The sequence below is a fragment of the Fonsecaea multimorphosa genome (genome assembly GCF_000836435.1).
Source record: "Fonsecaea multimorphosa CBS 102226 unplaced genomic scaffold supercont1.2, whole genome shotgun sequence".
NCBI classification, from domain to species: domain Eukaryota; kingdom Fungi; phylum Ascomycota; class Eurotiomycetes; order Chaetothyriales; family Herpotrichiellaceae; genus Fonsecaea; species Fonsecaea multimorphosa.
Genome location: NW_015971636.1, coordinates 1,869,875 through 1,883,399, shown reverse-complemented (window position 1 = coordinate 1,883,399; position 13,525 = coordinate 1,869,875). Strand labels below are relative to the sequence as shown.

Below are 13,525 nucleotides of genomic sequence, written 5' to 3'. Positions count from 1 at the left end.
TTGCAGCAGTGTTATATCGAACAGCCAGCCCATGATCTGCAGCACTGAAGCAACTGGCTTATGGCAAATTGCTTATCGAATCGCCGGCAATATCAATGCGCCAATATCAATGCAAGTCTCTAGTCCATTCTGCGGCTGGTGTGGCAGGATGATAAGGGTGGTTTTGAGAGCATTATATTTGACCATCAACCCAGGCATGCAGGCATGACCGGTTCTAGGACAGGATATGGATAGAGCTTTGGCTAATTGTGTTTCATCCCCACGAGCCATCATGTCCCTTTGCTTGGCCCCTAGATAGCATAGCTAGCTCGTAGCAATCACCCGGCGGAATGCCATGTGTATCAATCAAAGAAATAGTGTCCACGATGTTGCACTCTTCGTAGACATAGTTCCTCAATATTTCAGTCAAAATGCCGTGCCAGGCGTGAGACGGCGCGAGAGGGACAGTTTTGAAAAACATGTTTTTATTTCAAGTCACAAGGGGAAACTCATAATGGATGGATATAAAATGCATCATTTGAGTCAATTAGTGCAACTTCTCTCTCTCTCTCTCTCCCCTTCGTCTCTGCGACGACGTGTGTGTGTGTGTGTGTGTGTGTGTGTGTGTGTGTGTGTGTGTGTGTGGAAAAAGGGGACGGTTTGGGCTGCAGGTGGTGCTGACGTTTTTTTCTTTTCCTAGTCTATGTATCTGCACAAAAGTATTCTTTTGGGGAGGCCTCGCCTGGGGGCTATTAGGTAGTGAGTGACTGACTCGGACAGGGTCTGCGTGGGCTCCAAATCGACTGCGTCCTAGGTCACTCTCTGTACTCGAGGACCTTGCGCTTGATACTTGACAAGGCATGGCTATGGGCTATGGGGCTGTGGCCTCTGTCCATCCACGTCTTTGTGAAGACTCAATCGGTCTTATTTCTCGTGGCGCGGGAATAAAGGATATTTTGAACTCCTTGGGGCCCTCTGTGCTCATCGCCGACCCTCATCTTCGTCCATCTGATCCTGATCCGTCTCTTCCTCCTCGACTTCCTCGTCGGTGAGGAATGGGCTCCGTTCCAATTCATACTGCGGGCCGGGAACTCCTCGAGACGGCTCTTGTGCGGGCGGGGTGAGGACCATCCTGGGCATCTGGGCCATCTGCTGAGTTTGACTCTGCTGCACTGCCATTGCGCTGGTGCCCGGGCCCGTCATACCAGTGGTCATGGTAGTCAAGGTGACGGATGGGGTCATCGACTCGGGAGGCGTGGCCATCTCGTCAGCTGTCGGGTATGGAGACAACGTCTGGGACTGGACCAGAAGATGAGAAGGCGTCGGAGAGAGCGTTTGAGATTGCGATAGAGGCTGATCGGGAACGGCATCGTGGAACTGCTGGTCGATTTCTTCCTGGGAATGTGCACGGGATATCCCTGGTTGGTCGTGCTTGTTGTCTGCCCCGTCTTCCTCTTGGGGCAACTCATGTGAGGTGCCAGCTGCAGCATCATTCTTTTGGATTTCTTCCACCGTCGGCGACTCCGTCTTTCCCTCTTCTCCCGCAATGTCTTCCTCAGTCTCCTCTTCAAGCTCCTCCTCGATCTCCACGTGCTCCAACGTCTCTTCAATTTCTGCTAGGGCCATGGCCTGTGCCTGCTCTAATGCCTCGCTGACTGGCAGCTTCATCCGACTGTCGATTGTTGAGGCGGAGTCTGGTTCTGGAGGGCTGAATGTCTTGTCTACTGGCGAGAAGGGATTGGCCTCGATAATCCTTTCGCCCGCTGTTGTCGTTGTGACAATGGATGGCAAGTTGGAGCTGAACTTGCCAGGCTCTCTTGTGCTATCACCACTACCCTCCCTTCCTCGTCTGCGCCGTGCTTTTGGAGCGGGTGGGGGCTTCTTGCCGAAATGGTGGCCCAAATGGTGGCCCTTATGATGGGAGGGTACAGGTGGCGGCTCCGCCTTATCCTTATCTTTCTCCTCCAGTGCTGGTGGCGGGGAAGTTGCACCATGGTTATGGTGGTGGTGGTGATGATGATGGAATGGAATAGGAGGGTGACGATGGTGGTGATTGTTGGTCTGAGTGTGATCTTCACCCTCAACGTTCGGCGCCGGCTCCGTCTTCTGGACCTCCGTCTTCTGAACCTCCGTCTTCTGGACCTCCGTCTTCGCCATTTCGGCATCGCTCTCCATTCTTTCCATCCTCATGCGCGAAAGGCCAGATCTCCTTGCCTGAGGCGGCGGAGGTTTCTCCTTCTTTTGCATTATGGCAGCTCGAAGATTGTTCTTTAACCCTGGATTCCTGCTTGGAGTGATTACCCCTGGTTTCTCCTTTTGTGCCGCCACTTCCATCATGCTTAAACTCGACTGTCTAGCTCCTTCGAGTCGAGGAGTGAGATACTGACCAATGGTCAATGTGGAACCTTTCGATGAGTTTCGTTTCTTCAGTTTCCGAGGCGCTGGAAGAGCGGGCGGGTGAGCTTTTGAAGGGGAGGTCGGTGATGACAGATCAGATGCTCCGTCATCAGTGGGAGACTCTGCATGCACTGGCGGCTCGATTTCCGGATCAATGAGCCAGCTGACTCCTTCGCACCGCTTGACGAGCCGTTTGGTCGTCTCATCAACAGCATCAAAATGGCCCCAATGCTGCAAACCCTCATGGGAGCCGTTAGGATCGTGAAGCTGGCCTCCACCCAAGACAACCAACAATTTGCGGATCTCGTCCCTCTTATAATGCGGAGGATGCTGTAATTGGGTATGTTCGAGAAGCGGATACAGAACACGAAGATAGGTGTGGCGTAAGGACGATGCCTCTTCAGGCAGATCAAGCAAGTTCCGAATCAATATGTCAACCAAGACACGCAGATCGTTGGTATAGAAGTATTCGTAAGTGGGTGGAGTTGTGAAGAGGAGGTAGAGCAACTTGAGGGTCAGAAGCTGTAACGACGTTTCATCTGCCAACGTTAGGGGAAAAGAGCCATCACAGGTCACGCTGGATAATACCTTCACGGTTTAATAGCAAAATAATGTTCTCCCCAAAGGTCTTATACTCACTACCATGTGCAGATAAGACCTTGATCACCTTGTTGGTTAGAGGGACTGCAGCTTGACCATTGGCAGGGTCGTGAGCGGCAACCATAAACTGCTCATTGAGCACAAGCTGAAGGAACGATTAGATGCATGTTGAGACGCGGAGTAATAGGCTTACCAGAACTCGAATGGTAGGATAGTGATATGGATCATTGACGTCGTCCGACACCTGTTCTATAATCTCAAATAACATCTTGATAAAGTCATCATCGACATGCGCTGTGTTTAACCGGCGAAATCAGCCTTTGCCAATGGGTAGCGGAGCCCTCCGTGTCTTCAAATCGTCGACGTACCCAGGTCACCTATTTTAATCCTTTGTATGCGCGACATCTCGTAGAGCAGTTCCATAAGGAGTCTGTGGATTCCTTCGTGGCCATGTTGCTTCGGACTCGATATGAGGCGGATGAGTCTCGGGAACGCGCCCTCATCATTCAACAGCTCGAATGTCCTTTCGTTCAACTGCGCATGCGTGATCAGGAAGGATGTTGACACCAACACGACGTTAGGCTCGTCATCCTGCGCAATCCGTTCGTGTCAGCCTCCATTTTGGATGGATCTCATTTTTGCTCAACCAACCTCGATTAGACATTGAATGAACTGTCGGCGGATGTAGTCGGCGTGCGTTGTAAACAGCGACGACTCTTGGAGCTTGAAAGCGCATCGGCCGAGATCATTGTCGGTTGGAAGAAAACGTCCTGGTTCGAGTCGCATATAGTCAGCTTGTCTCTTTCACTCTTTCTTCCGTTGGGCAACGCGTACCACGACAGCTCCCTATGAGTTCTATATAGGATCGCAGTGTATCGTCGATGCTATCATGGGTAGTGCATTCTCGGGAGATTGTCTCTTCGAGAGCTGGGGAGACAGGTCAGTGAGGGCTCCTGCTCTGAAGCGCAGAATGGGTGTCCTGTACCGGTCCAAAACTGGTCCTCGTCCTCGAAGTTATAAGAAACCTCGTGTTCCATGACACGTACAGCTTCATATCGTCTTTCGTAGGGCCGTCGGTCAGAGGAACGGGTTCGGACGCAGATCAGTCGCTCCTCCTCATATGATCAAGTGCGCGGTGATGCCAGGACAACAGAAGCGACCAGTCCAACAGCAACACATGACGATGAAAAAGCTGAATGTCGGCACGGAAGGCGAGCTATCACAAGTCACGGTGATGGGTGCGGATTGATGTGGAGGTGAACTGATTCCAAGTTTGGGGTAGGATTCGACGAATCTTCGGACACATGACGCCCAGCGTCACAATCTCGACCTAAACGGCAACGGATGCACGTGGTGGAGGGCGGGCCATCAGGCTGGCGTGGATGGGCAGGAGAGCCACTACTACTAGTACCTACCTAGGTAGGTACCGAGTAGTCACCTACGAGTACGAAGGTTGCGAGCAATTACTGTACCTAGGCAGGTACTGGCGCAGAAATACGAGCTGGTACGGAGCCCTTGCGCGTGGCTTAGGCATCGGCCCGGATCCCCGCGGATCAAGACTCTTCGCCTGCCGAAGACTTGGTAGCTAAGGTTTTACTTGCGAGTACGAGGTACCGCGCCTTGCGCGCCCTATCAACGCCTATGGGCAGTGCTAAAGGACTCTGTGCTTACTCGGATTTGGAAGCTTCTGAGCCAACGGCCCACACGTATACTTAGAGCAGAGAGATCATAGATGCTTTACAATGCTTTGTCTCGGGCATCTTTCGACGCCACAGCAACCATGGTGATTGCCATTACAGATGGTTTTGATTTCACTATCAGTCTATATTGCTGCTAAGGAAACATCCAGATAAGTGCAAGATGGGCTACTCAAACCGTCCTTGCTTCACATACCATATACATGCAGCGGTCGTTCCAATGCTGTCTAAGGGTCGGCGTGCTTGTTTCAACCAAAAGTGGCCAAAGGATCCAAAAATCACTTGGGTCGTTGGAAAGGATGTGCTTCGGTATTCCTGTGTCCCTTCAGTTAGTCGGGCCTTTTCTCACCAACCTTCATGTCGAGGTTACTTACAGAACGTAATCATCCAGGCTGATCAGGTCCGGTTCGCTGAACAAGAGATAATAATACTTCAATGTCTCTGCGAGCCAGAAGGATTCCATAGAATCTTGCTGCTCCATCAATTGGCTGGTCACGTCTCTAATGCCAGCGTTGGCAATGTCCGTCCTCGTTGCCTTGTCGACGGCGTCAAACATAGCCCATCCTTTGTCTCTCCACGTCTCGTCTCCGGTCAGTCGGTACATAATGAACACCGACTCGATAGCCTCAGGACGAAGTCGGTAGTCACGCGCCTTGATTCGTGTATACCCTGGAGGCAATCGCTCCTCCTGTATTTTGGCTGCGACGTACTTTTCGTGAGACAGCGCCACCCGCGGCGTGAATAGCACGGGCCGCAGTCCTTCTGTTTGTGTATCCCCATCGTCAGAGAAAATTGTCTCTGTCCGTTCTTTCTCTCCGAAATCTGTCCGCGTATCTCTCTTCTTCAAGCTGGGGTCCGGTGTCATACTTGAGACATCCAAATCATCTTCGTCAGCCAGGACATAGTCCACACCAGCCAGTGATTGTTCGCGTAGCCTCTTCTGATTGATATTGTAAGTTTCGACGGCCCGCATTCTCTCCTCAAGCTTCGGGTCCAGCGCCTCATACCACCTGGTTTCATTCCACTGACACGAGATACGACTCTCGCAGGGCACGAGCTCGAATTCTTCGGCCATGACCCCCACGGGGGTGGATGCGTAAGCCCAAACGCAGGCGTCGGTGAGCTTCTCTGCAATAACCATGTCTGAAGGAATGTTGAAAAGCTTCGACGCTAGGCCGAACATGCCCCCTGCATAACATCCCAGGTGGGTGCCTTCATAGATTGTGACTTTTCTCTTGGCAGGATCTTTGGCCTTGGGCGAAATGTTTTGCTTTGCCAGAAAAAGAATATCATGGTTCTCCTTTGTCATGGGTCGGAACAGTAGTTCTTCCCGGACAATTTCCATGGCATCCAGATAAAGACTTTTGTACTGCTGGTTCAGCCCGCCAAGAAGGGCATATTCCTTTGGAAAGTATTCATACGTGGAATCCGCCATCGAGCCGATTCCATAAGTGTGGGTGGTCGAATCGGGCTCAGTCGTCAGACCCTGTGATTCACAACGGGAGTCGTCCACGTCCGCTTCATCCCATTCTGCATCGATCAGCGGCTTGCGCTTCTGTTCAGCTGCAGTCAGTCTGCTATCCCTCTGCGCCGATTCTCCGTTCCGGGGTGGTGATGAAAGCTGTTGTCGCTTAGTCAACGCATACGAGGGATTCTCGTCGGGGTTACGCCGATTGTCCGTGACTGCTCCCTCCGCTGCAAACAACTCTTCACGGCCATCTTTCGGCCCTACAGAGGTAAAGGCCTCCGATCCTTCACCGTCGTCACTTGAAATGATTTGGCGCTTTTTACAGCCGGACGCGTCCAGCTTCAACGGCCAAAGGCCTGGAAAAGTCGTTTTCATCTGCCACTCCTCCAGGGCATTGGTGACGCGTGCGATCGCATCGTAATACTTGGCTTCCCTGGTAATCTGAGCTAGTCTTGTGAATTCGACCGCGAGCGACCCTATTTCTGCAAGCACAGTGTGCTCGCTGGCCCTGTGTGGCCGGGACGCAGACGAGGGAGCCCATTTATAGAAAACCGCAGGCATTCTGTTGGGGGTATCGAAGGCGCCCATCAGAACATCGGCGAGTTCGACCGCTTTATCAAGCAAGACTGGGTATTTCCCCGAGCTTAGATCGTAAGCTGCAATCAGCCCACCGAGATAACGGATTGTCGTCTCAAAGAGAGGAATGTCGTCTCTTGCAGATGTCTTGAAATCGATCATGCCCACCGCGGCAACTGCTTCGTGAAATTCATCACGCAATCCCATGATCCAAAGGGTGTCCAGCGAGTCCACCAGAGTCGCGCCCCAGCCGTTGAACGGATCCCCCACATCTTTTGATAAGGGCTTGAGCTCATCGTGAGGCAGAGAGTAATTCTTATAGCTGAACCAAGCATGCTTGAATGCTTCACGGATTACGTTCTGTTTTCGAAGCCGATCTCTCTTTATCGAAGGCTTTTCCCTGCCAAAGTTGTATTGCACTTTGGGGAGTACCTTAGATTCGCCGGCTGGCAGCAGTATCAGACTCTCGGGCGGTATTGGGAAATGCTCTTCCTGTTGTGTCCAATATGCTCTCCCTGGCTCCACGGGCTGAGTTCTGACTCCATGCTCGCCTTGACCATGTTCACCAACTTCTTCACCATCAAGGTTCGGCTGCTTGGCGAGCAGCTCTTCTTTAGGCAACGTGGGCGGTGAATTCGGCCAAGGACTCGACAGCGATGAATCTGTTTCTGGTAGAGGTGGAGGGAGAGGAGCGTTTTCTGCGATCTCGACCGGTGGTAGGGCAGGATGCGCCGATTGTATCCGAGGCTCAGCGGGCACTTCTGGAGCAGAATCAGGAGCAAAAACAGGGCTAGAAATCTCCTCCGATAAACCTGTGTTCGGAACAATTTTCTTGCTAGCGTGATCGTTCTTCAATCCCACGAGTGCCTCGAGGGCTGGATTCTCCCAGTGATTGAACCGAGTCAGCTGGTAGACTGCCACGACGGCGACAACAGCCACCAGCAGGAACAACCGGTAGCGTCGGAGGCGCATCATCTTGCTCTGCGTACTTCAGCGGTCGCAATTTGGGTTATGGGAGATCAAGGGCCGTCGACACGGTGCCACGGCCCACATTTGCAGAGACTGCTTGAGGAAGGCAGTCTGCCGGACAATGCTGATACTCGTACAGAGCAAAGCCGGTGCCGCGAGCGATCATGCCAAAGAGCGCAGGATCGGAGGCGAACGAGTAGCACCACAGGCAATCCTCTTGGTGTACTCGTAGGGCAGAAGCATGAGCGAAAACCAAGACGGGAAGAAAGTTTGGCAACCTTGACTCTCGTAATCACCAGGTGGACATTAGAACAGGAATCACCGTTAGTCTGACAAGTTCATCCCACGACATGTACCGTCGATCAACACCTTCCGAAGTCGGGTCTGAAGGATGATGATGGGCATGATGGATGAGGAGATGGAGTAGCACCTGGTGGGAACTCATTGCGATGGTCTTGGATGGAGCGATGGAGGCGACGTTTTGGCCGCAAAGGCCGCCAATCAAGCTGCTACCTGTAAAAAGGGCCTGCATTGGCCTGTTACAGGGGAGCTCCTCGCCAATTCCTCGGCCTGCGGCACGCGCTGGCCACCTAAAAGCTGACGGTGTGGGGAGGGGGCCGGTGTATTTCTTGGCGAGTTTGTGGCATTTTGACCCCCCGGGGATGGGCCTACCTAGCCACGCCTAGCGACTAGCTACTACCAAAGAGCGGAATAACGAGAACAACACGTACACACGCTTGACACGTAAAGGCTCAGCACGAAACAGGCCCCATAACGCAATCAAGACAAAAGTGAAGAAACACAAAGGTGGGCCAGTACGCATGCAAATCATTTCCCATTTCCCTAGTCATGTCATTTTTGTCTGTCCAGCCCCCGCCCCGCCGCATACAAGGGCATCCCATCGAGACGGGGACAATACGAGGTACGTCGATCCATCATCAGGACTGTAGCAAGACGGTCGCCTTCTTCAGCCTCTGTTCCAACTCCACATGAAAGGTCTCGTGCCGTCCCAGATGCTGGAATCCGTAGATGGGCCTTTTCTTCAGGAAGTCGGCCACGATTGAAATAAACACGTTTACTTCTCTGACCAGGCTCTCCAGCAGGTCCTGGTCTGGGGCCGGGACAGCTGACGGAACCGGGGCGTCGAAGAAAGCAGGAATACCCTCGAAGTGGACTTGATCTTGCAGAAACTGGCACTCCATGTTCCCCAGGCCGTATTCCTCCAGTCTGCCCTGGCAAAGCCGCTCACACAGCCGGACCAAGTGGTTGATGATGTTCGAGAGCAGCAAGTGGCACGAATAGTCGCTTCGAACGGATTTACTGCGTAGTATCCTCCGTACGGCAGCGTTGCTCTTCTTCAATAGCTCAATCTGCATCTCCCGTGGCTGCGACTCATCAGACGAATACTTTTTGAGATGAGCGAGCAGTTTGATGCACACAGTCTCTTCATCTTCCAGCCCAGGCTCGGTGTTGCGGGAAAGTGGCACGGCATAGGTTGGCGGTTGTAGCTTCGATGGATCGACCGGGCACGAAGAGTGTCTAGTGAAAGGTCGAGCTTCAAGCTGGGCAGGCGACAGATATCGGGTAACTTGAGGAGGACTGAGTCCTGGGGTGGGTAAACCACTATTGTTGAAGAAACTTAGGTCGCTAGCCATCGAATAACTCCGGTTGTCGGTCATTTCCAAAGCGCCCAGTGAATCTGCGGTCTCGTCGAAGGCTAAAAACCCAGGATCACTGTTGACGACGAAGGAGGGCCAGGCAGGGGGCTTGCCGTGCCTCCTGTTTGCTTCGTCTGAGGTGTGGGTGGTAGCGGGTGACGGGATAGACTGTATAGGGAGAGAATTATGAACAATCCAGGACTGCGAGTTGATGGTGCCGATCGAGTCGTCAATGGGCCGCTTTCGTCGTTTGCCTACCACTTTCCCGACCCGGGATTCGCTGTAGACACAAGACAATCTTTTTTCACAGCATCTGCGACATCCTTCCTTATTCCCATCACATCGAACCTGGTTCGGCCATAGTCAGTGGAGAAGGCCGGCGGAAACAAAAGAGGGGAACGTATACCTTTGCCGAGAAGCAGTGGTTACAGGCTGCCCTGAGTTTGATGGGCTTGGGTTCTGTTTTGGACGCGGCCGGTGTCGTCTTCATGGACGACGAAGTTGAGGGGTCGTCGGTCGCAGAAGTACTCGAGGCCGAAGGTGCAGATGAAGATGGCATTGTTATCGTCGCCCTTGCACATATGTCAACGGACATGTCTCAAACCGGGAATGTGAGGTACCAACCCAGACTCAGCGACCATTGTAGTTTCTTCCAGAGATACCCGATGAAACTGGCGGGCTCAAAGAAATAATCCTGACGGGGTGCTCGGACAGCTTTGTTGCAGTTTGTATATAGAAAAGAAGAGGTCAAGCAAAGGGTGTGGGTTCAAAAGAGCGACGACGGGCGAGGGTACACTGCCAGGGCCTCCGAGACAAGTATTTCAAAAGAAGGACAGAGGCGCACGATGCTGACGGCTATAGCTCTCTCTATATCAAAGTTGGAATAAGCATGGACGTATTAATTGCAGGAAGGCTCAAGCCAGAGTCATGGATGGAGTAGTGGGCTGATTTATCCTTTCATTGCTTTTCCAATGTGGCCCCGGGACGAGTCAGGTTGAGATAGGAGCTCGACTGCTCGAGGTTAGCGGATCATCTTAGTGCTGTCAGTAAATAGTGGGCTTGATCCATTTGCCGCGTGGGATACGAAGGTTGTTGCCGGTGACGGGATGGCATTATCGGCCTCTCAGGTCAAGTGGCAGTGAAACTGCTTTGTGCCACGATGGTGCTTCCCATTTCATGTGTGGTGGTGATGGTACAACGTAGTCAGCACCAGGGTCCGCAAGCACTCCAAGGCGCAGGGGAGGCGGCAGATGAAGGACAGGGGGTTTTCATAGACAGGGGCAAACGTGCAAGGACCGGGGTGCTTTCGCATGCCCCCTTAGCGTCCAAGACCTCACCGGGGATCTGGGCAGCGCCTCGAGCAGAAGCGGTAACACGTCTGGGTCCATTTGGAGCGGGCGACTAGGGAGTCCACCAGTCCACCAGCCCACAAGCCCACACATACCCACCTTGCAGGATGAACCCCCAACTCGCCCTTGGGCCGTCAGACATCAAAATCTTCTCGGCGTCATTGACGAGTTCTATCCCCAGACCTGCCTAGAGGGTGGCTCGTTCGTCTGGGCTTCTGCTTATGCTAGCCAAAAGGCCGCAGTGCACAGAAATGGAGTTAGGTCATAGCGTACGTAGGTAGTAGGAGAAGTGGTAACAAGTAATACCCGTATGATACGCAGCTCGAGAAGGTGGCTTTCAGCCCGAATGTTGAGCTGGACGACCACCAGAGGAATGGCTTGCTGATCAGGCAATAGCCCGCCCGTGTTCCCAGCTAGGCATGCGCTCAGCAAACATGGCGCACATTTTCAGGAGTTGTGATTATGTAGCATCATAGGATTGTCGTCGTCACACAGTAGAGCTCAGTGCCGAGATATCCCTTTCGCCATCAGATTACCCCAGAAACAGGCTTAACGATAGCAATTCTCGATAATCCAGTTGAACTGCACGGAGACTGTGTAGTTTACCGCCATGCTGCTGGGTATTACCCATGGCCGTAAGTGCCTAGTCTGCAGAATGGCCGTCCGTCTCAACTCAATTGGAATGTTCGAACCAAAAAAAAACTGAATTTGATGAGAGCCTCTGACATTGTTGAATGTCTCGACGGTCCGAAGACGGTAGAGCAATACTGGCAACTGGCTGGCACCTCTTAGCGCAATGCTAAGGCATTGATGGCTACATCATCGTGACTTGGGTAGTTGTCAGCCCCTCCAAAAAGGCAACCAATCCATCTTTGTGCACTCAGTCGAAGCCGTGTCTTCACTTGAGTACTAGTACTTGTACTCGTACGTAAAGTTAAAGGACAAGGTCTTCTTACGGACGCATAGAAAGTGATTCTGATCATTCTGAGCGGCCATCTCCTAATAGGGCCGAGCGTATAGAAGGAGTCAGCTGTCACCCATCTTGAGGGTGGTGTATTCGGACGAGTACTCCAGCACCTTCCTCGACTACAAAATTACAGCAACTTGGGTGGGGGAAGGGTGTTGGGGGGCAATTTAGGCTCAGCCTCGTATCCCCTTTCACACACGCCTTTGGCGGACCTACGCTACGCCTTCTGGATTGATCTGGCCTAGTGAGACTGCGGCTGTGGCATTTGGGCATCCCCTATTTGCATCGTATCCATGAACAATTTACTACTTGAACTTTCAGGGTACGAGAGCCTACGAGTCGAGGAGTATAGTTGGGCTGAAAGTCACAGTCTCACCGTCTCTATATGTGGCACCGCTACACCCTAGCCGAAAGTTTAGTTGACGAGCAGCACAAGTCCATCCTCGTGTGAACAAACTCGGTAGTATGTATGATGTTCAGGACTGATGACGACACTGGTTGACCTACTCCATAACCTGTACTCGGTACCTCGTACGTGAACCTATACTCGCACCAGTCCAGCGTCCTGTGCCCTGACAATTAGGTAATAGCAGAGGCAACATAAGCCAGTAGTTGGGCCTTTGACCTTTCCTGCTTTTGTCTACATTCACATCCATTTTGCAATCTATTACCCAACGTGTCTTGCGCGTACAATTTGGCAAATAGGTCTTCAACAACAGGAAAAGGTTCACTATCGCCTAATCGCACATTTTGATCGACTAGTCTAACACTTCGGGTCCGCACCAATACGTGCAAGTGCGTGCTTTGTCTGCGAGTCACGCCTTCCATAAACTCAGATTTCTAGACACAGATATTCACGGGCGCAGCTGAGAGGTTTCTCGCCCGTACCACGCTTTTCCCCCCCAAAACCGCAATCTCGGCACTCGGACGATCTCTCACCCACCCTCACGTACTATGGAGGACGCCACACTCGACATCTTTTCCACCCTCCAAGATGAACTTTAGCCAGTTTCCCATTTTAGACGCCTACCATACAATTTTCGAAGACCAAGCCCCTGCGCGTGGCTCCGATCACCCCGCAATTCAAGTTGCAGAGTTGCGTGGCACTTTGTGAACCCTCCTTATGGTGTTAGGGCACGCAGGGACCGAAGACTGTAATTCCAATTCCAGAGCAACCCAAGGGTTGTCCTTCAGTGGTTTGGTGAGCAATACATCAAGATCTAGCACCCGCCTACGTGGGCGTCAAATACCTACACGGTGAGCAGCACTCCGTCTTGTCGGAGGAACCCGGTCAGTTTCGCCGGCCATCAACGTCGAAAGGCTGTCCTCATCCAGCTCGTTGGTCTGACGCATGCAGACATTTTCTGACTGACAAAAACAATAACCAGATGGTGCAAAAACAGAGTTAATGCGAAGCCTACGTGATCGTTTGATCCTTTCCTCCTCGAATCAGCATAGACGACATGTGCAATCCCATCTGACAGGGCCTTTCTCGCATCCTCCTTTGCTCGCTTATCCATGCACCGGTCTTTTCATTCTCAGCCGCAGGTTGATGCGGATCAGCTCTAGCCAGGTGGGGATCACGCATCCCGGTCTAATTACCAGGCGCTCTGGCAAACTAAATTGCTTACCTGATAATCGACCCCAGCCCAACTATTTATAAAGCATCTTGTGGTCTTGTACCTCGAGCTGCGGTGCTACATACACCTGGTCCCAAAGTATACGGACAATAAGCCAAGTGCTCGCTGCGAGTCAGTTAACGTTCGGCGAATACCTCACTACATAAAGACTTTGCCTTTTCTGACTGTTCAGGTCATACACTTGAACAGCATAATCACTATGGCAGTAGATCGGACCTCTGTTAA

The 13,525-nt window shown here is 52.3% G+C and overlaps 3 protein-coding genes across 3 annotated transcripts; all 3 read right to left on the bottom strand.

Annotated features, from left to right (window-relative positions):
• Window positions 1–960: 960 nt before the first annotated feature.
• Window positions 961–4,013, bottom strand: Z520_01621 (uncharacterized protein; the record flags this gene model as incomplete). The annotated part of the gene is made up of 7 exons (XM_016772137.1): window positions 961–2,915; window positions 2,965–3,121; window positions 3,170–3,270; window positions 3,345–3,567; window positions 3,628–3,746; window positions 3,811–3,903; window positions 3,962–4,013. The coding sequence occupies 7 exons, from the start codon at window positions 4,011–4,013 to the stop codon at window positions 961–963; spliced, it is 2,700 nt and encodes an 899-aa protein (XP_016637276.1).
• Window positions 4,014–5,043: 1,030 nt separating this feature from the next.
• Z520_01620 (uncharacterized protein) lies at window positions 5,044–7,692 on the bottom strand (the record flags this gene model as incomplete). Its single annotated transcript, XM_016772136.1, has 1 exon — window positions 5,044–7,692. One exon carries the CDS (start codon window positions 7,690–7,692, stop codon window positions 5,044–5,046), a length of 2,649 nt encoding a protein of 882 aa, XP_016637275.1.
• A 932-nt stretch (window positions 7,693–8,624) lies between these two features.
• Z520_01619 (uncharacterized protein) lies at window positions 8,625–9,903 on the bottom strand (the record flags this gene model as incomplete). Its single annotated transcript, XM_016772135.1, has 2 exons — window positions 8,625–9,692; window positions 9,751–9,903. 2 exons carry the CDS (start codon window positions 9,901–9,903, stop codon window positions 8,625–8,627), a joined length of 1,221 nt encoding a protein of 406 aa, XP_016637274.1.
• Window positions 9,904–13,525: the final 3,622 nt, after the last annotated feature.